General features: G+C 34.2%; 1 protein-coding gene across 1 annotated transcript in view; it reads right to left on the minus strand.

The window, feature by feature from the left end:
• LOC145660837 (uncharacterized) overlaps positions 1-27,858 on the minus strand; it is a 91,981-nt gene that overhangs the window by 35,173 nt on the left and 28,950 nt on the right. Inside the window, exons 7-9 of the mRNA XM_081726258.1 lie at positions 21,566-21,670; positions 18,065-18,177; positions 6,236-6,581 (exon numbers count right to left, since the gene is read on the minus strand). Of these exons, the coding sequence (XP_081582384.1) occupies positions 6,236-6,581; positions 18,065-18,177; positions 21,566-21,670 (564 nt within the window). The remainder of the gene's footprint in view (positions 1-6,235; positions 6,582-18,064; positions 18,178-21,565; positions 21,671-27,858) is intronic.

The raw sequence follows: 27,858 nt of genomic DNA on the forward strand, positions 1-27,858 counted from the left end.
CACAGTGCGTGTGGATATCTGTTAAAGATGGAACATGTTACTCCTGCTCTTATTCAAGATTTTTTATCAAATTTAGAAAGCATTTCTATTTTTTTGCAACTGCTTTCTGTATTTTTTATCTAACCGATATTTTGTTTAGTGCTCTCCAAAGTTCTTTATTATATAGTTGTTATTGACAATAGTGTATCAAAAATGTATCTCAAAGTTTAAATTCCTCTTCAGTAAAATATTATGAGAAGATACGCATTTACTAAGTTAAGATATTAAAAAAATCACTTTTCTCCTGAAAGGATATGAGATTGAATTCTTTAACTTCCATCGATATAATTTTTGCGATAATACACACGGTTTGTGATTGCTAGCTTTTTCCGGATTCAGAAATTTGTATTGTATACTATGTTAATCACCAGTAAATAATTTTCACGCTTGAAAGAGAATTGAAGAGTAACTTATCAAAATTACGAGTAGCTAATGTATGTAAGTAGGTAGTAGTGGTCTCTACAGTTTTGGAAGACGGAGACAGTTGAAATTGTTTAAGGAGACGTGCCGCATGACATACTCAAGATTTCTTTCTTTAAGTCACAAACAAGTTATATGGACCTTACTCAATGAGAAAAATATCACGAAACATACTTCAAGTTGAGGCAACGACATCGTTTTGAATGTTGGACCCGATTTAATTACAATTATTCCTCACCTTATCCTCCAATTTCCAAAGAATAAGAGACTACGAAATTATTTTCGCATTCTTTGAATTATATCAATACGTGTACAAATAGAAAGTACTATGTTTATCTTCCGAAACTACTAGTTTATTATCCTATATTAACTGTAAACTTATTATAATTGTTCTTATTGTAGTACATAACTATTAGTTTATGAGGAATTTTTGGCGAAGTGTGAAAGCAAGAGACTCCTGTGACAGTGACCTGGTTTGAATTCTGTCATGGCAATTGTTTTTTTTTATCGGAAGGTATTGTTTATGTAATTGGTATTGTTTTTCAGTTATTCCTTTATTATTATTATTATTATTATTATTATTATTATTATTATTATTATTATTATTATTATTATTATTGCTGTTATTACTATTATTATTAATATTATTCACGATAATTTATACTTTCTTTTATTTAAAATAAATCGTCTCGTCAAAACTATTTCATGTAAACAATTGTTCAGCCTCGAGCCTCGTTCACTCTTGAAAAGTTATCTCGTGTATTAACAACTTCAGTTTGCCGTAACAGCCATCTATTCCCCCTATACGAAGAGTAATTATTTGATTCTAAGAACAGTACGAGTGAGTGTTAGTCGAAGAAAATTTCATGACTAGGCTGTTAGACATAGTCCTATACTTGCATACATTTTCACTTCTTATATACATAGATAATACCCGTAGTTAATTAATAAATGAGAGTATTCCACATACATTGCAATATATTGCATTGGATTACCAAAATACATCACAATATCTGGTGTCACAGCATCTTTCTTTCACCAAGTTGAGCTCGAAAGATGTTATCATTTATAACTTGTCTCGAAGCGATTCTCTATATTTTTTAGTTCTGGATATTATTTCCATTTTCATAATAAGATGGTCACCATACTTAGAAAAAGTACTAAATAATATTCTGATAGTTCTGTTATGAGGTTGTCGGAAAAGCCATGATGCATTTGGTCTATATTTTAAAACATGTCTTTCGCAACACAAAAATACATTTCAATCAATGACATAATGCCTATTTTGTTCAATAATGTTGTACTATCTTTCAGCAAGCTGTAGAATTCCTAGTTCATAGTAAGACCAGTCTTTATCCGAGAAAAACCGAGAAAGATGCTGATCTACAACCTCATCGCAGTTGAATGTTACACCACACAAGGACTGTTGAAGAGAGCGAAACAAGTGGAAGTCCGTCGAAACAAGATCAGGCGACTATGGTGGGTGTGGCAGCACATCTCATCCAAACTTTGAAATATTTTGATAAGTGACCAAACTTGTGTGTGGTTTCGAGTTGTCGTGATGGAACACGGTCCATTTACGATTAACAAATTCTGGACGTTTCTTGATTATGGTTTCGTTCAAAGTGTTCAATTACCGACAGTACTCTTCGGAATCGATTGTTTTGTTCTTAAGTAGAAGCTCAAAAATCACGATTTCTTCAAACTTCCACAGCACTGATAGTATAATATTTCTCTGGTGAATATCTGCTTTTCTTTGGGAAAACAGTACCACAAGATTGGGAAACATGTACGACTAATAATATTTGGTTGATCATAAAAAATAAAGCATGAAGCTTTTTCTGAGTACTTTGTAAATATTTTAGATAGCAGTTTGCTAATACTTCTTGTTTGTAAAGAGATTTCTTACATGTCAGTTTGAATCTACTTTATATTTGAAAATGTAAACTTTCTATTGTCATATACATATGTTTCAAGAAAAGGAAATGTACACATTCATAATTTGTTTTTTAAGTTGCCATACTATGCAAAATTAACATTGAGGGAATAATATCTATTAAGAAATTTTTCAAGCTTTAGACATCTCAACATCTGGGAAGTTGACGAAATACTGTGTCACAAACGGAAATATTGTATTTTAACATAACTGCAAGTACTACGGAACGTAAGTGGTTGAAACTCTGATATTATCTCCACAGAATTGTAAAACATGAACGGTCTAGTACTCCCAGAGGTGATGGTAGAAGACGTGGCAATCAATATCGATTAACTTTCAACATTTTGCACATTGCCGTCCGCTGGATACCACAACTGCTCAGACATATTCAGAAAGCTCATGAAACCAACTCAGCAGGGATAATTTTGCATCTGTGTCAGGCCATTCCACATTACTATTTTAAAGGTCTACTCGCCATAGATGATTGCTGGGAGTACTACTATGACAAAGAAGCAAAGGCAAATAGCTAAAACTTGTAGATTCACCACCACCGAAAAAGGTGAAGACATGTCATCTGGACTATCGTGGTTCTGAGTGTTTCCTTGAACTGTCGTAGTGTGGTTCTAACTAGGGATGATTCCATACCGGGACCAAGTACCGGGGAAAACCTATATATCGTCTGAAAGCCCTTGCTTTGAGAAGTACTAAACCGTTTTCAAATCACGGGCAAACACGCAAACTGACCCTATATTGGGCAAACTGACCCTACATGATCGTGACCCTATGTATGGCATATACGACAGAAGTAAAAATAAATGTTACGATGCATCACGCATAAGCGTCTGAGCCCATCACGTTCCTTTTTGGCTCATTCCAGGAACGTGAATCGGTCAAGGATTTCATAATATCAATTTGCACCCAGACATACCCATTTGGTCAGTGTTGCCAACAAACTATCTGCACATTCCTGTGACTCAGTAACGGAAACAAAAATAATAATAAGACAAGAACACTCCCAGCATTAGTCGTAGAATAGGTAGAACGCTTATACAACCTGGTTAAATAAAAAAAACGTAATCTTTCACCACATAAGTTTATCAAGTATTATCTACTCAAACTTTGTGCAGTAATAGACTCACTCTTGGCAATGGGCCTTCCACGATAATTGATAAATGCCTGGATAAGGGTTAAATGCTATATTTATGAAAGAAATTTTAGTTACCTTTCCACTACTGTGTTGTATAGTAGATTATATATGAATATTAACAATATTTTACAATAGAAAATATGATTGTAATTTTTAAAAATAAAAATTTAGACTTGCAGAACAGTACAATCTTCAGAATTTTGTACTTCTATTAGAAATAATAAACATACGTACTTACAGCTATAAATTTTTTCTTTATCCGGCGCTGAATACGATTCCACAGCAGGGTCGAAAGCTTTCACACACGTTAATAACACACCCATTACAATTGTTGTAGTTCTAAGTGGTAATATTATATTTTCCTGTAAGCCAATTATTAGTGAAAGTATTTTGGTTAAATATACACACATAAATGAGTCATGAATTCCTTTTAATGTAAATCTAAATAGCTCGAAATTAAGTTTGAAGTAAAATTTAATTTTACAACAACCATATATAAAATAAAACATGTCACTCACTAAGATATTGTTCAATTATTCTCACATATAATGTTGACTCATTCAGAAAAACAAAATATGTGAAAGAATAATACTTAAAAAGCGTTATTCAAAGTAGAAAAGAAAGGAAAATCAATCTATTTCATAGAATTTTCTTAAAGCAGAAATTTATTTATATTAAAACACAAGTGCAATAGACAGATGGAGTACACTATTTATGGAGTGTGCTGTACGTGAAGATCAGGTGTTTCAAAGATTTGCATGTTATTAAGTCGGGTTACTGATGTTATTCTTTAATTAACAAAGCAAGCTCAACACTATGAGGAGGATCCTCTATCAAATACAACAGGTTTTATGTACTATATATTATTAAACTTTTAAAACGGTGAAATAATTCTTGTTAATAATCCTTATTATATTTTTTCCTATAAATATAGTTATATACACAGTTAATTAAACTTATGTCTATATTTGTGTCAATAAATATTTCAACGGTTTGTATCTGTTAGTCAAAGTCTTTAAATAATTCTTACCATCTTAAATTCCCTATATAATCTTGTTACAGAGAAACTTTATACCTACTGCAGAAATTATATTTATAAAAAAAGTAATATGCTTTTCAAAGTCAAAATGGTAAAACAAATACTATTTTGTTATCAATGTAGTTGCTTTCTTAGAGCTCAATACTAGCTCAATAATTATGTCTTTACGTTTTAAACTGTCCACGTAAATATTAATTGTACGTTTCATGTGTGATGATTTGTAACAAATGACTAATTGTGTACAAACACTGAAACAGAAATTATATCAGTTTGGCTAGGTGTATCAACATATAGTTTGTATCATGAACTTTAATCTTGGTATTCTTATCTTTCTAGACATTTTCTTTCACTCTAACTGTGAGTAATAGTGACAGTTAGACACTTCTTTTATCGAAGATAGATACTGAGCATAAATGATGTAATTAATATGTCAACAAAACTCTTAAAAGTACTTACGAGTAGTTCATAGACCAATTCTTTCTTTATTCTCTGTGAAAAAGTACAATCATATGTATGACATACATGCCACAAAGTAACCATTAGAAATGCATTTGTCAATTGTAAATCGGAATTATTACATTTGATAGTTTGCTAGGTAATTAATAAGGAGATATCATGACCGTTAATAGTACCGTCTAAGTATTGTACTGTGTAATAGTGATAAAAGTACCAAATTAAAGTGTTTATGAATGAATCTTGAACAATTTTATGTTGCATATATTGGTTATACTCGCAAACTGGGTGAATTAGGCTTGGTGATATTGTGACCATTTTACAGTTATTTGGTTCCAACGGATTTCGATTCTGGATTTTTATCAGCTAATGAATCAACCTTATCCTTTAGTCACCAGTGCAATCATTAGCAACACTTTTTCGCACAGAAGTTTTAACAGCTATTTACAATTTTCGGGTGACACATGAGGTCCAATGGTAATAGAACTGTCGTAGCCAACGATATACAAAGCATGTAAAGGCAATTGATACGTCATTCTTGGTATTGATTTCATGTTACAATTGATGAAACGTTGAAAGGAAGTTATTTTGAAGACTACTCTAGCAATTTTCATTACATTTGTCAAAGAAAAAAGTTTATGAATGCGACAAATACATTTATTTTGCCCAAACTTCTCGAGAAAACTCCTTGTCCCACGCTTTCATGGCATTATTTTGGGAGGAGCAGATACATTTCACGATCAACAAAGAATTTTGAAAATATTTTATGATAATGCGTTTTTGCTTACAACAAAGCGATTTAGCTATGGTATAACAAACATAAATTAGTTGAGCAGTATTATGGTGCTCCAGAATTTTAACTGAAAAACAATTTTTACGGTAATTACGACATTTCTTAAGGACATATTCTTCAAAGCAACAAAGTGATATATAGGATGTTTCCTTGTTGCTATGCAAAACTCAGAGGGATGAAAGATGATGCCAAAAGAAGTAATTTAAGGATAGGAACGAGTGTCCGGAAATGTGTCGTTTTGGAAATACGGAACGCTGACAATTTGTTGCAACGGTACAAAAATGCCCATGACTCGAGAATAAAATATCGTATAAACATCATAAATGTACTGTACATAAAATGTCCTATAAACTCCGTCGTATCAACATCGTAAATGTACTGTACATAAAATATAAAGACTGTACTTACTATGTCCAGTTTCACAGTAGAGGTTCAAAGTGACGTCCTCTGGCGTCGATGCAAGCGTTTCAGCGTCGGAGAAAGTTTTGCCGTACAAGCGAAATATCTCTGGAGTGGTTCGGATGATGTCACTGGCAGCCAGGATGTTTGCCATGAGGTTCTCTTCATTCACTACACGAGTTTCGTAGTCATGGCTTTTCACGTACCTCCACAAGAAGAAATTAGTTGGAGTGAGGTCCGGCGAACAAGCTGGCCATGCAACAGGACCCTCTTGCTCGATCCACCTATCTGGGAATGTTTCATCGAGATAAGCATGAGCAACAGCACGAGCAAGGTGGGCTGACTCTCCACCATGCTAAAACCACATGTGCTGTCGAACAACAAGTGGGACAGTTTGTAATAGTTCTGGAACCGTATGCTGCAGGAACATCTCGTACACTGATGCAATTAATCGTGGAGGAAGAAGATAGGGGACTAGTAAGTAGTCACCAGCGATGCCTGCCCACATGTTAAGTGCACATTTCTCTTGATGGCTACATACAATTATTGCGTGAGAGTTTTCGGCACCCCACACATGACTATACGACTATTAAACACAACATGTCTGGTAAAACAGGCTTTATCGGTGAAAAATACCGAGGCATGAAATTGAGAATCGGCTACACAGCGCTGCACAGGCCATTCACAAAATACGACACGAGAGTCGAAATTATCTACACTCAGTGTTTGCATTCTTTCTGGATGGTAGGTATGCAACTCCTGTTCCTGTAGTACCTTCCACACAATAATGTGTGCCACTCTCAGGCCACGTGCTATTTCCCTCCACACGCGCAAGCACCTCTTCTTCGAAGACAGGCGTGCTGGTAGTTCTGTATTCCCCGCTATAGTGAAATTGTTGTCCCAAATGTCCCGTTTCCCGCAAACGCTGGAAAACGCGCGAGAAGATGGAACACGTGAGATGACTCCTTTACGGGAATTGTTTGCGATATAATCTATCCACTTCAAGGCTGTTTCCATTCGCCATTCCATACGTAAAACCCATATATGCGAGCTCGTCAAACGCAAATTCCATTGCACTAAAAATGAAATTCACACAAACTACAACCGGACGAATACGACACCAGTCTATCAACACTGACCAACTAATAAAATGCTTTATCAACCGCATTTGATAAAACATCTCACAGGCTGATGCGGTAGACACCAGAATATTTCAAACGGAAATACAGAGAGCGTGCTTACGTTGCTATCGTTGGTGTCCACTGGCACGAAGTCTACAGGCCCTTTACTTACTCTACCTGTGTTTGTCTCCTTCCAAACACAAAATGTGTTCACAGCTATTACGTGTAAGAAAATAACTGCATCACTTGCTTTTGTCGATACACTCGATAAACGTCGTCACCAACTTTTGGGATACATCAACATAATTTTAAGTAGACCAACGTGCAGCTAACCAGAATCATATGTGTTCGTATGCGCGTAAAGTTAGAGTGATCAGTGGCAATGGGTCACGTAAGACAAGTTTGAACGTAGATTGGTGGGTTGTGAGATATTTAGATAACACACGAGTACCTAAGTCCTTCTATGACCCTAGAATCACAACGAACTAACACTAACAAGAGAAGTGACGCAACCCACAATGACCCATGACCCACCACGTCGACTGACCCACTCGTATTAAATACAATATTAAAATCGTGGGTCAAACTGCGTCAGTCGTTTTATATGACATGGTGGGTCAGAGGGGATCGAGGGTCTCGGTGTTTGGTGGGCCAGTGGGTCTTGAGTCACATTTTTGTTGGCTGTCCTGCTAATGATTTCTTTTACACTCCTACCGTGTAACTATTACACTGTCACATGTGCTAGTAGTAGTTACTCACCTCGGATTCCTTCCTTCATGATTATCCATCCTGTCTCTCCATCTTTCGTACGTGCACAGTCACCATGACGCACGTACCTCTTTCTTTCATAGCATACTACAGTGCGCAGATCATAATCAACCTATACTAAACGCAATGTTAACTTGAGAGCCGAATAACAAGCTCATTACTACATGTTGGCGCGCGAACCTTTTCGCAGGGATACCTTTGTATATATGTGTGTGTGTTTTGGTTGGGTTCTCATTAGCTATTGTTTCAACTGGCGCTGCTCTGGGTCTCAGTTGATATGCACGGAGCGGTGATTTCTCGTTCTTTTCCTGCTGCTACGAAAAATGTTTCTTGGTCTATTTGTTTTTAATAATTCATGAAGACACGACAATACTAATAAATGTATTGGAAATTCGCACGTGATGTATTTGCAATACTCACAATTAAAACTCGAGAGCATAAAAACTATTTTGATTATTCATTTCCATTGATTAAGGTAAGAAAGGATAAGAAATAAAGTTACTCTCATACATCTACCTTGAAAAGTTCAATCATAAACAGAAGCACACAAGCAGCAACCCTCCCACATAATAAGTTTAAAATACGATTTTTTCCCTCAAAGGACAGCAACTCTACGTTAGCAATGAGTAAACCAGCTGCGAACCATCAACAATGTTTTCAACAGTTTTGTCTGCATATTTTTCTTTTAGGCGAGCGTACACATTGATGACAATTTACTTTCCTTGACTTTAAAGAGGTTTCCCCTCCTCGTGTTTGCGATAATACTGAGAAGATAATTCGGATTCATTCATGATTTCAATTTCGCGCTTAACACTCTCCATGGTTTCAGTTTCACTTCACCCATTTCAAGAAATGTTTAATAATATTTAACTTGTATGTTTGTAATTCTTGCATCCATAAATGATATTTAAATATCCCGCATAGAAATACATTTCTTGATAATGTTGTGTGGGGAAATACAAAATTGTCTCACAATATTTCAAAAAGAAATATTATAGAACCAATAACTCGATTGCGTACAAACATTACTATATTTCTCTCATCTCCGTCTCAATATAATGTTATGATAATGTGTATATGCAGAAGAAATTTCCTTTCACTATTTTATTTATTTATAATTTCATTTAATTTGGTTATATTTGCGATCACCCTATATTAGCTTTTAAAATATTATAAAATAAAGTAAAACTAACAGTTACTCAATTCACAAATTGAACAAACGATAATCTATTTTTATAAATCTGAAGGTTCCTGTAAAAACCTAGCGCTGGAACAAACCACCTGTAGTAAGTACTTAAATAAAGATGTGCTTTTACTTTTTAAAAAGAATTACAAGCCTCAAGTGTATAAGTAGAAAGTCTCACAAGTAAACCTTACGTTTGGGTGAATCGAGTTGCTGACTGAAACTTATATGAGCAAGTAGTACTAAATGTGGGCAGTATTTCAGTGAAGTTGTAGGTGCGAAGCTCCAGGAGTTTAGGAGATACAGCTACCAGAACATCATATTGAAGTACAGAATAGTCTTCATACAGTTGGAGGTAAAAACCCTGTAAGACCTCTTGTAACGACAAAAGGTGAATAACAAATATATGGGTACATATTAGGACTAGGGGGAAGTCATATAGTAAGGGTATACCTGACGGCGGCCATCTTGAAATCCACCATTTTGAATTAAGATTAAGTTTTTAAAATAGGAACAGGGTTATGTGATACATGATTTAAGGTGAAAATTTAATCAGAAGAACAATGGTGACATTAATTTTGATTTACGCGCAATTGGTAAAAAGTTACAGGGGAATTAAATATTGTTGCAGCATATGTATTAGTCCTTTACCCCACCTTGTAAATTTTGTGTTAATGATAATAATTAAATAAAAAGCAGGTGGATAAATATTAGGCCTATGGTAAGAGTTGCCCTGATGGTGGACATGTTCAAATCCGCCATTTTGAATCAGACAAAAGTTTTAAACAAAACGCGTAACAGTGACACCTTATTAACAGCAAATTTTACCATAAATCCAACGGTATAACCATTTTTGCTTTATCATTAACCAGCATTTGTTACGCCACCATTGTATTTCTTATTAACTTCTAGCCTGAAGTCATCTATTGCATTATCCTATTCCCATTTAATTTTGTGCTGGTTAATGATAAAGCAGAAATTGTTATACCGGTGGAATTATGGTAAAATTTGCTATTATAAGGTGTCACTGTTATACGTTTTGTTTAAAACTTTTGTCTGATTCAAAATGGCGGATATAAACATGGCCGCCATCAAGGCAACTCTTACCATAGACCTAATATGTATCCACCTGCTTTTTATTTAATTATTATCATTAACACAAAATTTACAAGGTGGGGTAAAGGACTAATACATATGCTGCAACAATATTTAATTCCCCTGTAACTTTTTACCAATTGCGCGTAAATCAAAATTAATGTCACCATTGTTCTTCTGATTAAATTTTCGCCTTAAATCATGTATCACATGACCCTATTCCTATTTTAAAAACTTAATCTTAATTCAAAATGGCGGATTTCAAGATGGCCGCCGTCAGGTATACCCTTACTATATGACTTCCCCCTAGTCCTAATATGTACCCATATATTTGTTATTCACCTTTTGTCGTTACAAGTGGTCCTACAGGGCTTTTACCTCCAACTGTATGAAGACTGTTCTGTACTTCCATATGATGTTCTGGTAGCTATATCTCCTAAACCCCTGGAGCTTCGCACCTATAACTTCACTGAAATACTGCCCACATTTAGTACTACTTGCTCATATGTGTCTCAGTCAGTAACTCGATTCACCCAAACGTAAGGTTTACTTGTCAGATATATTAGTGTGTGTTCTTAATAAATAAAGAATGTTCATCATATAAATTCTAGCTTTATTTATTACTAGAAAAAGAATATACGATGTACGAAATTCAAACTAAGTATCAAGTTGTACTGTAAATTATAATTCTTTTTAGTATAACTTAGAATTGTAATAATAAATTTTATTTTTGCATGTGATACATATTTTACAAGTACAACCTTCATAGACCATATTGATAATTTTATTTACTTATTCACAATATTATATTGTTGCATACTTGTTATTATATGGATGAAACTGTTTGCGCTCTTCCAATATCTAGAGTTGCAAAATTATAATCGAGTGATAATGCAAAATTTTAGCAAAGTGTGGAGTTATTTCCAAATATAATAAAAGCTGTTACAGAAGTCCATGATGAAGTTCTCCACGTTTTCCAGCGATAATAATGTTTCGTCCGTATGCTCATCTTCATAGAAATTACTCATGTGGCTCTTTTCTTGCACATGCTATGTATGCATTTGTTTAAAATAATGCGTGTCTCATTTGTGGCGAAAGACAATCCTATACTTCATTCCGTAATAAAATGTTTATACATTTCTATAAATTTTCAATAATTTCGTAAAATGAATCTACTTGAGACCAGATTACATTCACACTATCATTAGTCTTGAGACTGGAAGATTTGGTTTGATGCATTTCCAGATAAATAAATTGCTTGGTCTTCAATGTATTAAAAGGCTTGTCTTTATGTTACTCAATATACTTATCACTATTATTGAACTGTATGTGATAACCAACTGATCAAATTAGTTTTGTCACAGATTTGAGTTCTGATTAGACTTGAAGATAATACTACCTTCAAGAGATCAAATACTACAAAGGCAGATTCATTTATATCGAGCCAAATTTGAATGTCCCACTTACCATGGAAAATGCCGTGTATTCAACACTAATTGTGTTCAATCTGCAGGTCAACTTTACTGGCTATCGCCAAGCATCGGAGTTTAATTGTGGAAGACTGCGTTGCAGGTGAACCATGGTTATTGGATCTCACTCCTCTTTACAAGCTTTCTAGAAGGAAGAAACTCAACAATGGGACAGGCGCCACTCAGGAGGTGGAAACACAATCCTTAGATAAGCATCTGGACTCGTGAGAGTGATGTCAGACAAAGGAATTTTCTGAAATTCTATTTTGATGTACCACACTGCAATAGTATTCCAGACATGTTTTCAGTGTGTAGTTGGAAGTCTTGTCATGGTGCAAATCAACCTGGTTGATGTGTTTCTCATATAGTGCTCAAATTTCATACTGGAACGTTTCAGTCAGCAAAAGAGTCCGGTAGCACGCTACATTCATTCTGACGTTTTGGTCCATCTTTTGGAGTTGTAGTTTGCTCCTATACGAAAAAAGGACCACAATCTTGAAACCTTTAGGGAAATTCTATGCGCACTGGCTGAAGTCCTCTGTTTACCCCTTAGTGTCAAAAAGTTTGTATGTAATGGACATTTCCTTTTTGAAAAAGGTTGTAATTTGAAAACATCATCTTGTAGAACTACTTTTCAGTACACCATACTTACAAAATCTCAGTAAAATATTTCTTCGTTACGGAGATAAAAGACTTTAAACAATACAAAAATGAGTTGTTTACGTCACTGCAACAAAATCACTTTTGCGTGTCATCATAATTTTATATCCTTACGCGAGTCTCATTGGAAGCTTCAAGAGATCTTTTCATATTGCAGTTTCCTAAATTATCTAAATAAATACAATAGGTATTCTTTCTCAATCAGGAGTCATGCATGCCCCTAAATTATTCTTTTGTGTTTAAAGTACATATACACTTCTGCAATAACAGATGATTCATAATTTTTATTACTAGAATTGAGAAAATGTATAATTTGTTTCTCATGCAACTTGTAATAAGGTATGAACAACACAGCAGCATTATAAATCAAAAGGTAGGTATTTATAAATAAATCAAGATTTTGTATAAATATGCTACATTTTATTACTTTATATATTTTAATTTCAACTAAAATTATCATGAAATGTGTATATCTTCCGTATGCATGTACAATACACTATCGCATTTTACAGTGTTAAATCTTCGAATCCATGATCAAGTCTAAGAAAAGAAAATAAACATAATTAATATTAGTAACTAGAAGTATGACTGAAAGCTCCAATTATAAATTAGTTGTAAATCAAATTTAATTAGCATTAGTCATAAAATACATTCGGAATAGATTTTTAAATGTATTTAAGGATGGAAGCAAGGCAAATGTCTATAGTCTTTTAAACAACGAGAGATAATATGTTTGTATAAGAAACTCAGGAAGTAGCATGCTAAGGTAATGCCGGTACAACTTTTTCATACCTTTATCAATCATGCGCAAGAGATATACTTTATATTATGGGCGGTGTACTACACATCAAAGTTCATATTGATTGCCCATTACACGTTGAAGTAGATACAAGTGTATTATATTCACAAATCGCTTTATTTGAAAAATGCATTTCAAAGCTGTTTCAATATTACGAATACATAAATCAGTGTCTGCTGATCATCTCAGAGCAAAATTATGAAGATCTAAAATACATCAATTTACTCTTAAGTTGAAATAGGAATGTTCGGGTACGATATATCATTTGTGTTCATACCCCAAAATGAAGTGTACAAAATGAACAAAATTAATATAAGTAATAAGTGTATGTAATAGACACATGTTGAAGATATATTCTAATTAACATTCCCATTATTTCTATTCCTATTGCAGTTATTATATTATAAGAGAACAGAACACGGTTCTAACTCTCACCCACAGACCTGCGTCTGTAAATAATTATTGTCTATACCCAAATAAATAGAAAAAACAAATGAAAAGTTAATGGATTATGTTAAGTTTTAAACCTATATTAATCCATCTCCTTTACTTTAATTTATTAAGACAATATCTACCTCTAGTTCAGCTATACGCCATCCAAAGACCAAAACTTTGCAGAAGTTCACTCTACTTTTAGCGGGCAACAAAAAAGTTACTCGTGTTTATATAACATATCGTTCTTAAATAATTCAATTCTGAATTCAATTTCATTTCCTTATTTACTTTTCCTTTGTTATCTTGAAATAATTAATATCTTATCGAGGTGTTAATAAACTTTACAGCGATGACTTTATTTTTGAGAAGCTGGAATTTTAAGTAGACACAATACTGTATGGAAAGTACTTTCAGCAGTAGATCGATAATATAATATATGCAGTTATTGCTTTCTACATTTAGTAGTGATTAGTAGTGATGAAAAACATAGCAACAACAAATAATTAATTAAAACAATTAATATAGTAAAAAATAAACAATATAATCTTGAACACAAATGAAAAATAAAACGTAATACAGGTGAGTATTATGAAATTTACTAGGGAAGATGGCGGGGTGTTACTCTGGGGTAATGTCGATACTATGTTCAAACGATTCCTTTTTACATATCAAATACATAGGCAATCGGAGAAATCCTCGATCGTAAGTATGTTCGAATTACGAGCGTTAAAAGTTCGGGATTGAACACATTTTGCGAAATCCGCGGATAACGCATGCCTTCAACACAGGATACTCCACGTCCGGCCATAAAAACAGCACATTTTCAAGCCATAGTATAGCATAAAGCACATATTACGAATCTTGAGCTATCTACAGTGACTGAATGGGGTTGGACAGTTAATAGGAAAGTGCAATACGAGCCGATAATATGTGATATTCCTTGTGAACCCAAAGAGCTCTCAGTGATGAACTTGAATCATGGTTATGATATGTATACCTCGAAGCGAACTATGCAGATAGGGAATCTGTTACTAAAATAATGAAGAGGATAATACACTCTCGTGAAACAAGAAGGAACTGAGCACTGTCATAACTCGATTAAGGAAAAGCCTTTGTTATGTGACTTCTATTCTTTCGTGAACCAGTCCGTCCGTCTTTCGACCTGCTGCCGAACGTTTGAACAACGTAAAGTCTCTGTAACCTGAAGGAACGGAAATCAGGAAGTGTTTGTGTGTTTCCTTTGTCCCCCCTTTTCACCATTTCTTGTTCTTTTTTAGTGCGTTCTGAATTTGGTGTTATAGTGTAGTATAGTATATGTATTAAAATATTAAGAATAACTAATGTTTTGAAGGTTGAAGTAAGAAGGACAACTTCGGATTCTAGAAGTGTCCCGATGAACAACGTGGATTCACACCAGAGGAAGAACAGCCCATACTTTTCAGTAAATGAATATAATAAGAAGAAACATGATTGGAGTACTTATTCCATGATAATTAAAACATATTTCTAAAATACTTATAAACATCTACAGAATTAGTATTAATATGAATCACATAAAATAATAAATTGTAGGAATAGGTGTAATGATTATTAAATCATATTAATTGCTCCCGTAAGTGAAATATTGGATTTCGTATACTGTACTTTTCCTTACGTTTTATATAACAATGATTTCGAAAATAAAATAAAAAACATATGTGTATGTCATTCTCCTTTTATAAATTTAGCTATTTTTCATAAATGAATAATAGAAAAATGATTATTTTGTCAAATGAAATATTATTCTTAAGATTTTTTTAATTTTAACCAAAACGGCTACATTTACATAAAATTTACTAATAACATAATGTGCAGAACGTACTTAGACCTTTCTTTTTTAAACATAGAAAATTAAAATCGAATGATTAGGAGCGAAGTTATAAAGGTTAAGCGAGCAATAAATCATCATGTTTCCCCACCCACTCCCAGTCGCTGGTCTGATATGGCCGCCATCACTTTTCTCATCCCGTAAGTAATAAGGAACAAAGCGATACCATCCAGAATATTCTACCACTAAATTGCACACGACATGAAAAACGTGACCATTTGAAAACTTACTACGAATAAAGAAAGTGGCTTTGAACAGTTAATTCACCAGCCATGATACCACAGAAATGTAATATTTTGAACTTCTCTGTGGTTCTGAAAAACGATGTATAAACATACAAAACGAAAATAATAATAAAAGTGTATTTACGTTAGAAAAACTATTATTTGTAATTTCAGTTACGGTACAATGTCATTCTAAAAATAGGAAACTTTCTAAAAACTTGTGACATTTGAGTGATATTCGATATACAGTACAGTCAAATATGAGTGGCCAATAATTTTATCAGCCTAACGACCCAGTGTGCCAAACAGGAAGCAAGTTGCAAGTAGTAGGATGTCATTATTCTTCACCTCTTCACTAATAAGTGCACTTATCTTGCAAAATGCGTACGTTATGACGTCACCACTGTATTGGGTACGCAAGAAAATTCCCCGATACCAAAAATAAAGAATCTTTCTAAAAACTGGTTTACTTGAAACTTTTCGCAAAATCTGTTCAATTCCGAACTCTCAACGCTCGTGATTCGAACACACTTGCGATCATGGATTTCTCCGATTGCTTAATTGTTTCATATGTAAAAGGGAATCAATTGAGTCGATTGATTGATTTTGAATTTTTTTTACGTCCCGTTCGGCAGCGAGGCTATATGAGACGTGGACCTACTGATTAACGTGGAATCCGAAACCACATGAGCTCCCGCCGGGAATCGAATCAATTGAGTAGAGTATCGATATGAAATCACAGTAACGCATAGCGACCTTCCGTAGATAATGCATTAAAATTTATATATTCTATTGAGAAGAATACAAAAGTTTCAGTTCCATTCAGTTGCCTACAAAGTCTTCCGTTTCTGATATCTTCGTACGTGTCACCCTTTCCCCGTATCCTTCTTTTTCCACTATCGAGTAGAAAGGCCGAATCGATTTATGTATCAGATCACACTGATCGAAATCCAGGTATTCTATTTGAAGCCGCATATGTAAATTGTTATGCTGACCCACGTTATATCCATGTTTCTCTCAAAATAGCCTTTTATCAGTAAAATGAACTCTGAGTTGTCTGCTACATATGACAAAAATAGTATCGTTCGAGCCAAACTAGATCCAAGTGATTAATTGCGTCACAGTTTTCATGTTAAGCGTAACTCATAAAAGTTCTTAGTTGATTCTTCCCTTTACAAGCGTTCTAAACTTACCTGGGCTTTTAACCAATCAGCTTAATATTATGAGAAACCCATTTTTAATATAGCTCTTTCAAGATCGAGTGCACTTTTAGATCAAGAATCTCAGAATGTGAATTCTAAATTAAATACTTAGATTTGAATATGTTGTAGGTTATTGCTATTAGAAGCCATGATGTAAAAAATTGAAGTACTTTTGTGATCGCAATCCTTTAAGTGTAAGAAACGTTAACTAGCAAAATATCGCTTTTCAAGGAGTTTAAAACTTGCTTGAGGATATTGTTGTCCTAAATCCAGTCAAGTCCAATGAAATATATTTCAATCAAGTAAATAAAATTTAAACAGCTTTCAAAAGGGGCATTAAATACGTTCTTTTACAACGCATTTACCTATATCGTGGTTGGCTTATAATATTAAGGTGTTCCTGAGGCATTTTGATGTTTTCCCTCCTCTAGAATTTGACAAAAAGGATTTAATAGAGACAAGCATGACAGTCATTATATTTCTTATCTCTGATTTCTGTTGTGCTACTTACACTACGCACATTGACTTAATGAGCTAATGTGGGTATGTATGTGTAAATGTAGGTTCCGTGAAGGTCAATGCCAGTTTTATCATATGAGCAAACGCAGATAGAAAACTTCACAATGGCATTGAGAAGTAAGACCTTTACTTCATTTTTCTTGAAACATTGCATTTGTTACATTTCTTGATCGTATAATGATATGCTTTATTTATGTGGATGTGTAAAATACAGACATAAGTGCAGAAAGAACACTGTTTACGAATTCGAATAAATTCGGCTGACAAAAAGTTTATCCCAATGTTTAGAAATTTTTACAGGAAATCTGCAAACACTACTTTAATCCATTGCATACATACATCTGATTCAACGTATCAAGCACGAAATAATTAACAACAATAAAACAGTATTGATTTACAAGAATGAGCGTTATTACTAACTTACATTTAATCACTTTTATGTCTAAATTTAAGTACTATTACCTTTCAAAGATTAGAAATTTATTGCTTCACATACTTCTTTATATGTGATTTCCTTATATTGATTCTTGAAGTACACAATTTTGCATCTCTTGTTAATGCCATGGCTAAAATAATAGCATAGTCCTTTAGGGCACATGTTTCTCACATCTTCGGAGAGAAAAATAAAAAAAAATACATTTCAAACATATAAATATCAGTTTAAGTACAATCAATGCAAATTATAAGTATAAAACATACTCGACTAAGATATTTTTAAAATATATATATATATATATTTAAGTAGATTCACTGCACGTCCATAGTTATTGAAATAATAGAAGCACTCATGTGGCAAAATATGAGAACTTTGGTCGGTTAATAACACTAAAAGTCCATGTACTGAAAGTGGCTTGTATTGAAGTTGGGTTAAAAAATTGTGAGTAGCACTAGCTGGTTTACTCTCTATCTCTATTTATGCAAATTCAGACGCTGGATATGCAATATGAGGAAGATGGCTACTACATCAGCAGTGAGAAGTGACTCAATTACATGGTATATTGCTTTAATATTTTCATTGTTGTAATAGAAATAATAGATTTGTTGATATGGGCCTTTTGAGTAACCAACAAACTAAAATAGAAGTTAATATCCATTTTATCCGAAGGGTCATTATAAGATACTATTCTATGATATCTTATTATGAAGGTGTTATCTATCTGCCTATGAGAACTGCTAATTCCTAATACCTAATAGATTGCGCTTAGATACGTGCTTGCATCGCTTTAATTGAAAATGGATGCGGAATATGCTAAACATGAATTTTCTCGCCTGGGTATTTCTTACTGTTTACGTATCCACAAGTATTACATGCCGAACAATATAATTTTGTAACTGAGTACCATGAACACAATATATAGAATACAGAGTGTCTCTACTTAACTTTAGGACAGTGCGATGTTTAATAAGCTTCAAAGCCAACTCAAGTGTGAAACACAATACCAGTATTTGGTCTTAATCATATTTAAATTTCACCAATAATATTCGTGTCATCACAAGTTAGTTTGTGTGCAAATTTAAAATAATATATAAAGTAACCGATTTGTACGTTAAGTTAACCATGAATTTAACCGAGCTGAAGACTGTAGGAACTAGTGATCATAACACTACTAGTACATAGAGTTCTTCTAGTAATAAATAGAATTGCAACGAATCGTTCGTTTTATAGTTTTACTTCAAATAATAACATTAGAAATCATAGTTTCACTTTTATTATAAGATAGAAATCGCAGTGATAAATCTGTTAAATATAGGTTGGAGAATTGTAATTTTATTTGTCACTGTTTCTAATATTTTAATTTAAAGCAAAACATTTATGAAACAAGCGATTTGATGTATTCAATTTTGCGCATCTCACATTGTGATGGGAACATGTATGTTATTACTCTATAAGTAACGTTTACGTATGTACTTACATTGCATTTTATAATTTCTTTAATTTCTTGCTTCTTTACCACTTCCGTACAAAATATTTGACATTACTTTTGTGCTAATCATCGTATATTCTGCATATATTCAGTGTTCATATATATTAATATAGACTGGTTTCTATACATTATTATATTTTTCTCTTATAATAATTATTTAAGATTTTATTTTAATGTGATTTTAGTAATTTTATAAAATCAATAAGTCAATAGATGGAGTTACGATACTAAATGCAATACTTATTCACTGGTAGTTTTTAACAAGTTTTCATGCAAAATTACACACCAATTGCCCAACGTTTGGCTTACAAGACGTAGAAAGTTATTCATGGAACTTTTACCCAAATGTGTAAGCTTGTCTAATTGTGATGCACCAATTACTCACTATCCTTCTACATAAGTACTTGAAAATATATCGAAAGAAGAATCATATTGAAAGGGAATTATCATAACTGACTAAAAGCCCGATAACCTATAAACTCCGGATTTTCAATGCTGCGTTCAAAGAAGTTCTGCATTGAATTCCATCCTTAGCTAACCGGATCCAGTTTCCACTTTGTATTCGTATTTCTTTGAGATCCATCTTAATATTGTCCTACCATCTGCATCTAAGTCTTTCAACTTCTCCTCTTCCGATTTGATTTCCAGTTAAATGTTTATTGTGATTTAAAATTTAATTTAACACTTTCGATCCTAAGCACGAGACAGACTCGGGTTGCATATTTATTCCAAAACGCCGTAGCCCGAGTCTAAGTCGTTTTTTAGTTAATAGTACCTATGTAAATTAATATGGGTTGCGGTCTGTTGTCGGTGATGTTAAATACTTACTGAGACTCAGCTCTTGAAAAAGTACTATTCACCTAATATCCAGCGAAGAGTAAACAAACCTTTGCACATTCATTTTTGTGATCAACTTTCTGTGTTTGGATGCAGCAGATTCGATAAAACTAGTGGAATATTTTGTTTCGAAAACTATTATATTTTGCAGACGTGGTATTGTTTGTATCAAGGAAATGAATGTAGAAGAATTATCACTGATTTTAGAAGAGTACAGTTTAGATTCCGGCTCGGAAGGCGAAATTGATTATTCATATTGGGAGGATGTGTAGTGAGAAGGTCAAGAAGGATATCGGTAAACTGGGAAGAAAAGAAACCTCCTGGTGGTGCAAGGAATGTAGAGTGTTTCAAACTCTACCATACAAAAGCTTGACTACCTGTAGAAAGGTAAAGAACATTGTAAACGTTTTTCCTCCTGCTGAATAAAAATGTATTGGTAAAAACAGCGTATCTATCTCACATGCTATTGCCGTGTAAATCATTATTAATAAAAAATGTATTTGGAAATATATTGTTTAAAGAGTACAAAAGTATCCACAATATAAACATCAGTAGTATATGTTAGTATTATTTCTCTATTGTAAATTTCTTTTTGATTGTTCAAAAAGCACATATTTCAAACAGCAGTGAAGCAAAATACCTCTTCTTACATCACCAAATAGTACATTCTTAAAAAATCTAAAATTCCAAAATTTGTTCGCAATGTTTTTGTGTGTCTATCATTATTTATCATTGTACTATATACATTTTTAAAAAAGCGTAATAAAACAGTATACCGGAATAAACAAGACAAGATTAGGCCAGGATCGAAAGTGTTAAATATATTCTTAAATTTTCCATATTTATGTCCGTAGGATAAATGAGACGAATGACTTAGATGTCAGAGTTCAATAGTGTAAAATAATTTTATAAGATAAATTATGGGACTCTGATAAGAATACGTTTTTGTACGTGTTCTAAATAATATACTCATAGGACCGCAACCATAAGTTATATTTGAGACGCGATAAAGAAGTACTTGCATTACTAAATCAGTTAAACTGAGGACTAGTCTGTAGGAGGATTCGGATTTTGTCTTGGTGTATGTCAAGTTTTTAGGGTCTCCTTATTGCATGCACGTTAGATAAAGTAGAACGTTCAAATATTTTTTTAGTTAAAGACGCATGAATCAAAATTCACTACAGAACACGCACAACCACACACACAAACATATATATGCAAAATAAAAGTCTTACCGTTTGGATTTACACATTTTATTACAGGGACACTATCGTAAGGGTTAATTAGGCATCTCAATCCTTTCTTTCTACAATATTCACATTGCCTTCGGCTCTCATCCTCTGGAATGTATAAGAAGTAAGTGCTAATAAATATATAATTATTATTATTATTGACATACGAGAAACACATATACATTTCACACTTACTAGTTTCATGTAACGCCGTAAAGTTGGCAAGAATTGGTGTAATTTTCCGAGGCCTAGTGTAGGTATCTTCTCAGCAAGGTAACGGAAGGAGGCGACACTGGAGTATATGCACATCAGTCTAATTTTCTCTACAAACCTACTGGGAATTATCATCTTCAGAGTTGGCTCATCTTGCCAGTTTGTTTATTTTGAATTTTAGTCTAAATTTATGGAAATAAATAAACAATTACAATATTTCTTTCAAGATAAAAAGCAAAAGGTTAGTTAAAATTGAAAAGGAAGTTAGTATACTTTGATAAATCTACAGACGTAATGCAAAATCCATGATTTCAGCAATATCTTTGATTTCACATCATCATCTTCAATTTAAACGAAGATAATTAATTTTAATTTGTATCTTGATTGTAAATATAGATGTTTTAACAAACAATCGAATTTCGCATACGCGAAAAGATAAAAAGTGAAGGACATATTATATATGTATATATTATTTCCAAAAAGGATCAGAAAGATGCATTATAGCAAACTATGTGGAAATAATCAATACCAATAAAATATTTCCAAATAGGATTTGGAATAGGGTTATAATAATTTGTTATAAGTGTTGTAATTTAATGGATAACATTGGTCAATAAATGATGGAACTCTATATTAGCAAAATATTTTCATTGCATCTTGAAATACAGTTGTATTATATTGTTATAATTCTACAGTTATTACCCTAAAACCATTACTAATGCTAATGATGGTTGTAATAAGTTAGTGCATATGAGAAATGACAGTCTTATATATTATTTTCCTTTGAGTATTGCTGTAAAGTGTACGAAAGGTGTATTTTGTTTCTTTTAGTATAACTTGTGACGATTATCAACCGAGGGTGAGCGGGTGAGTGTTAATAAGATGCCTTGTGGTGATGGAATGACGGAAGTGTGAGGAAAAGAGAAATTCCGAAAACTCACGGGTACGATGTTTGTCTACCATGAAGTCCACATACTGAACCAGGGACCCAACACACCACAGGTGAGGCATCGCAACCCTGTTGAATTTTGTGTTTACAAGTAGTGTCGTTATTGCGGAACCATTACAAGTGCTATATGAGCATATAATGCTGTTAAGACCCACATTAAGGTTCTTATAAATGCAACACACAATCACTAACCAAACATAACCTACTCCAGGAAACTAACATAACCTACCAACCTAATTAGTCAATTCTATTAATCTAAATTAATATTACCTACTAACACAAGATAGCGCTCTACTTTACCCATGCAAACATTCGACTTTACTAACCTAACTTCCTTTACTATATTATCCTCTACTGTACTCTTGTGCATCTGATCAGTGTTCTGTGCAAGAAAAATTGTTTTCATGGAATATCAGTTACTACACATCTTGTCAATATATACACAAATATTTGGGTGTACGCCAGGAAAAAAAACAGCTTAGAATTTATCCTAGAACCATTTAAAGCAAGGAAGTGAAGGAAAATATTCTTTTGTTTTTAGTTTGGAGAACTATTGTTAATCTGTACGTAGTCTTTAATGAGCATCTGATTGAACCAACACCTGTAATAAAATTTTTGTTTAGGAACTACGCAGAATAAAACATTGTAAAGCACTTTTATAAGTCAACGACACTATTTACAATATGAAGTGTCATGAACGAATTTCTGGTTTATTTCATGAAATTTGTTTAATCTGTTCCGAATTAAATATTAGAGCCCCCATAACCAACTAATTAAATTGCCGCTAAGTTAATTTTAGAAAGTTGAGACTAAATTAAAAATCTCTTAAATCGGGAGAACGAGCAGGCCATGCATATCGATTACTCCTTCCTATCCATCTGTTTGGGTATGCAACATCAAGATGTTCGCGAACTTGCCTCTGAAAATGAGGAGGATCCCCATCGTGAATGAACCATATGGAACGTCATACTTCCTCCAGAAGTTCTGGAAGTTTATGCTGTAGAAAAATGAGATACAGCTCGGCAGTTAAACGCCCTGGAAGAAATATCGATCTAAACGTTGGTTTTCGATTATGCTTGCCCGCACGTACGCTAAATTGTCTCTGGTAGCGGCCTACGACAATTTGATGCTGATATTCCTCGACCCAGAAATGGCGATTGTATAGGATTACAAATCCCATCTCTCCTAAAGCCAGCTTCATCTGTGAAAAGAATGAAAGATGGAATCATTGGGTTCCGCGTAAACTTCCTCATTATCCACCGACAAAATCTTCGTCGTGGGGAATTGTCTCTCATTTCAGGAGCATGTCCACTTTGTAAGTGCCAAGGATATAACAGCTGTTCACGAAACAAATGCAAAACAATATTGGGGGATACGCCTTCTGTTGTAGCTGCTTGACGTGTACTGATTTCTGGCTGCCGTGCTACTTGATTAAGAATCCTTTTCTCACCGCCAGGTCGAAGCACTTCACGTGGTCTCCCACAGAAACTACCTGTTTCCCTCAGACTTCTATCAATGGAAACAAATGCCCGATCATTTGGAACCCGACGGTTTGGGAAGGTCTCATGGTATAAGTGTTGTGCTGCCAACGAGTTACCTTCAGCATATCCATAAATTAGGTGCATATAGGCTAGCTCACTAAAGGAGTGCTCATTCATCCTGTAGCACTGAATACGTCACTACGCTCTCGTTCGAACCACAAAATTTAAATAGTACACCACTCACACTATGGAAACCACAGCATTGCACTTTAATCGGGCCAAAATCTTACTTATTATAGCAGCACATGTTTCAGTTAGTGTCAGGCACATTTTATGTTTCGTGTCGTTTTTCACTAATGTCTTACAGACATACAGAGCTTCTGTTCTGGGCGCATGTTATAATTCTACAGTTATTACCCTAAAACCATTACTAATGCTAATGATGGTTGTAATAAGTTAGTGCATATGAGAAATGACAGTCTTATATATTATTTTCCTTTGAGTATTGCTGTAAAGTGTACGAAAGGTGTATTTTGTTTCTTTTAGTATAACTTGTGACGATTATCAACCGAGGGTGAGCGGGTGAGTGTTAATAAGATGCCTTGTGGTGATGGAATGACGGAAGTGTGAGGAAAAGAGAAATTCCGAAAACTCACGGGTACGATGTTTGTCTACCATGAAGTCCACATACTGAACCAGGGACCCAACACACCACAGGTGAGGCATCGCAACCCTGTTGAATTTTGTGTTTACAAGTAGTGTCGTTATTGCGGAACCATTACAAGTGCTATATGAGCATATAATGCTGTTAAGACCCACATTAAGGTTCTTATAAATGCAACACACAATCACTAACCAAACATAACCTACTCCAGGAAACTAACATAACCTACCAACCTAATTAGTCAATTCTATTAATCTAAATTAATATTACCTACTAACACAAGATAGCGCTCTACTTTACCCATGCAAACATTCGACTTTACTAACCTAACTTCCTTTACTATATTATCCTCTACTGTACTCTTGTGCATCTGATCAGTGTTCTGTGCAAGAAAAATTGTTTTCATGGAATATCAGTTACTACACATCTTGTCAATATATACACAAATATTTGGGTGTACGCCAGGAAAAAAAACAGCTTAGAATTTATCCTAGAACCATTTAAAGCAAGGAAGTGAAGGAAAATATTCTTTTGTTTTTAGTTTGGAGAACTATTGTTAATCTGTACGTAGTCTTTAATGAGCATCTGATTGAACCAACACCTGTAATAAAATTTTTGTTTAGGAACTACGCAGAATAAAACATTGTAAAGCACTTTTATAAGTCAACGACACTATTTACAATATGAAGTGTCATGAACGAATTTCTGGTTTATTTCATGAAATTTGTTTAATCTGTTCCGAATTAAATATTAGAGCCCCCATAACCAACTAATTAAATTGCCGCTAAGTTAATTTTAGAAAGTTGAGACTAAATTAAAAATCTCTTAATTCGGGAGAACGAGCAGGCCATGCATATCGATTACTCCTTCCTATCCATCTGTTTGGGTATGCAACATCAAGATGTTCGCGAACTTGCCTCTGAAAATGAGGAGGATCCCCATCGTGAATGAACCATATGGAACGTCATACTTCCTCCAGAAGTTCTGGAAGTTTATGCTGTAGAAAAATGAGATACAGCTCGGCAGTTAAACGCCCTGGAAGAAATATCGATCTAAACGTTGGTTTTCGATTATGCTTGCCCGCACGTACGCTAAATTGTCTCTGGTAGCGGCCTACGACAATTTGATGCTGATATTCCTCGACCCAGAAATGGCGATTGTATAGGATTACAAATCCCATCTCTCCTAAAGCCAGCTTCATCTGTGAAAAGAATGAAAGATGGAATCATTGGGTTCCGCGTAAACTTCCTCATTATCCACCGACAAAATCTTCGTCGTGGGGAATTGTCTCTCATTTCAGGAGCATGTCCACTTTGTAAGTGCCAAGGATATAACAGCTGTTCACGAAACAAATGCAAAACAATATTGGGGGATACGCCTTCTGTTGTAGCTGCTTGACGTGTACTGATTTCTGGCTGCCGTGCTACTTGATTAAGAATCCTTTTCTCACCGCCAGGTCGAAGCACTTCACGTGGTCTCCCACAGAAACTACCTGTTTCCCTCAGACTTCTATCAATGGAAACAAATGCCCGATCATTTGGAACCCGACGGTTTGGGAAGGTCTCATGGTATAAGTGTTGTGCTGCCAACGAGTTACCTTCAGCATATCCATAAATTAGGTGCATATAGGCTAGCTCACTAAAGGAGTGCTCATTCATCCTGTAGCACTGAATACGTCACTACGCTCTCGTTCGAACCACAAAATTTAAATAGTACACCACTCACACTATGGAAACCACAGCACTGCACTTTAATCGGGCCAAAATCTTACTTATTATAGCAGCACATGTTTCAGTTAGTGTCAGGCACATTTTATGTTTCGTGTCGTTTTTCACTAATGTCTTACAGACATACAGAGCTTCTGTTCTGGGCGCATGTAACAACAGTATACGACGATAACAATCTGTTTCTTTCAGAACAAATTCTGGGACCTCGATGTTTTTGCAAGTTTCACGTCACAGGTTAACTGGTTGTGTACTTCAATCCTTCAAAAGTGAAAAGAGGTGTAAGACACTACACCACTTAAACATAAATATACATTTGTGAGACTCCCGCGTGGTTGGTACACTCATTTCGTATCCTCAATAGTATTTTTCAAGATATATTTGGATTGTGTGCTTTTACTTGGGGCCGGGCTTTACCCGGGTTGTACGCGTTGTTGCTGAATCACAATGTTAAGAGAACTATTCAAGCACGCAATTATATTTTGAAAAGGTGTACATTTCTATTGTGCCAATTTATTTTATTTTATTTTATTTCCTTTTCACGTTCTAGATTACAAAACTATATGCTTCTAATGGAGCAATTAGTAATTGCTCTCTTTCTAATTTGTAAATTTCTCCTTGGAATTTTCCGAAAGTTGCCTTCAGTTTTTCAGCTAAGGTTTCAATTTATTTTGTTGTTTCGTATTTGCTGTTTTCTTGGTTGACTCCTCTCCTTTTTGTTACGTTCTGTTGTATTAATTTAACTTTTCGTATTTCACGGTGTATCGCAAATATAAATAGGATCTGATATTCTATTTTCTCCTTGCCGCACATAACTAGTCTTCGCACGCTCTCTTCATCTTTGTGACTTTTCCATTTCCTTGTGTCAAGCCTTAAAATTGCTATTATTGCCCTGCTTGCCAAAATCTAAGTACGTTTCCAATCTCGATATTATTGTTTCTTCAATTCTATAAATTGTATCTTTAGATTATTCCTCTCGGATAATTGACCTAAAGTTTGTTTCTACTATATACCGTGTTTAATATTCTGTTATATGTTTCTGGTATCATCCATTTGTCTATCTAGTGTTTCCTTTCCCTCAGTTAATTGCAACTTCAAATTATACTTACGAGAAAACCGATTCAAGTGTGACACGAAATTGTGGACGAGTTTATGCGCAAACGAAGTGTTTTTGTGTACAATTAACCCCATTAGAGGGAATAACTCTCGATCTCAACCGTTACAGAGATATACAAGAATATGGGGATGCTAGTACTCCGATATTT

Source organism: Thermobia domestica, chromosome 9, assembly GCF_964235325.1.
Source record: "Thermobia domestica chromosome 9, izTheDome1.hap1.1, whole genome shotgun sequence".
NCBI classification, from domain to species: Eukaryota; Metazoa; Arthropoda; class Insecta; order Zygentoma; family Lepismatidae; genus Thermobia; species Thermobia domestica.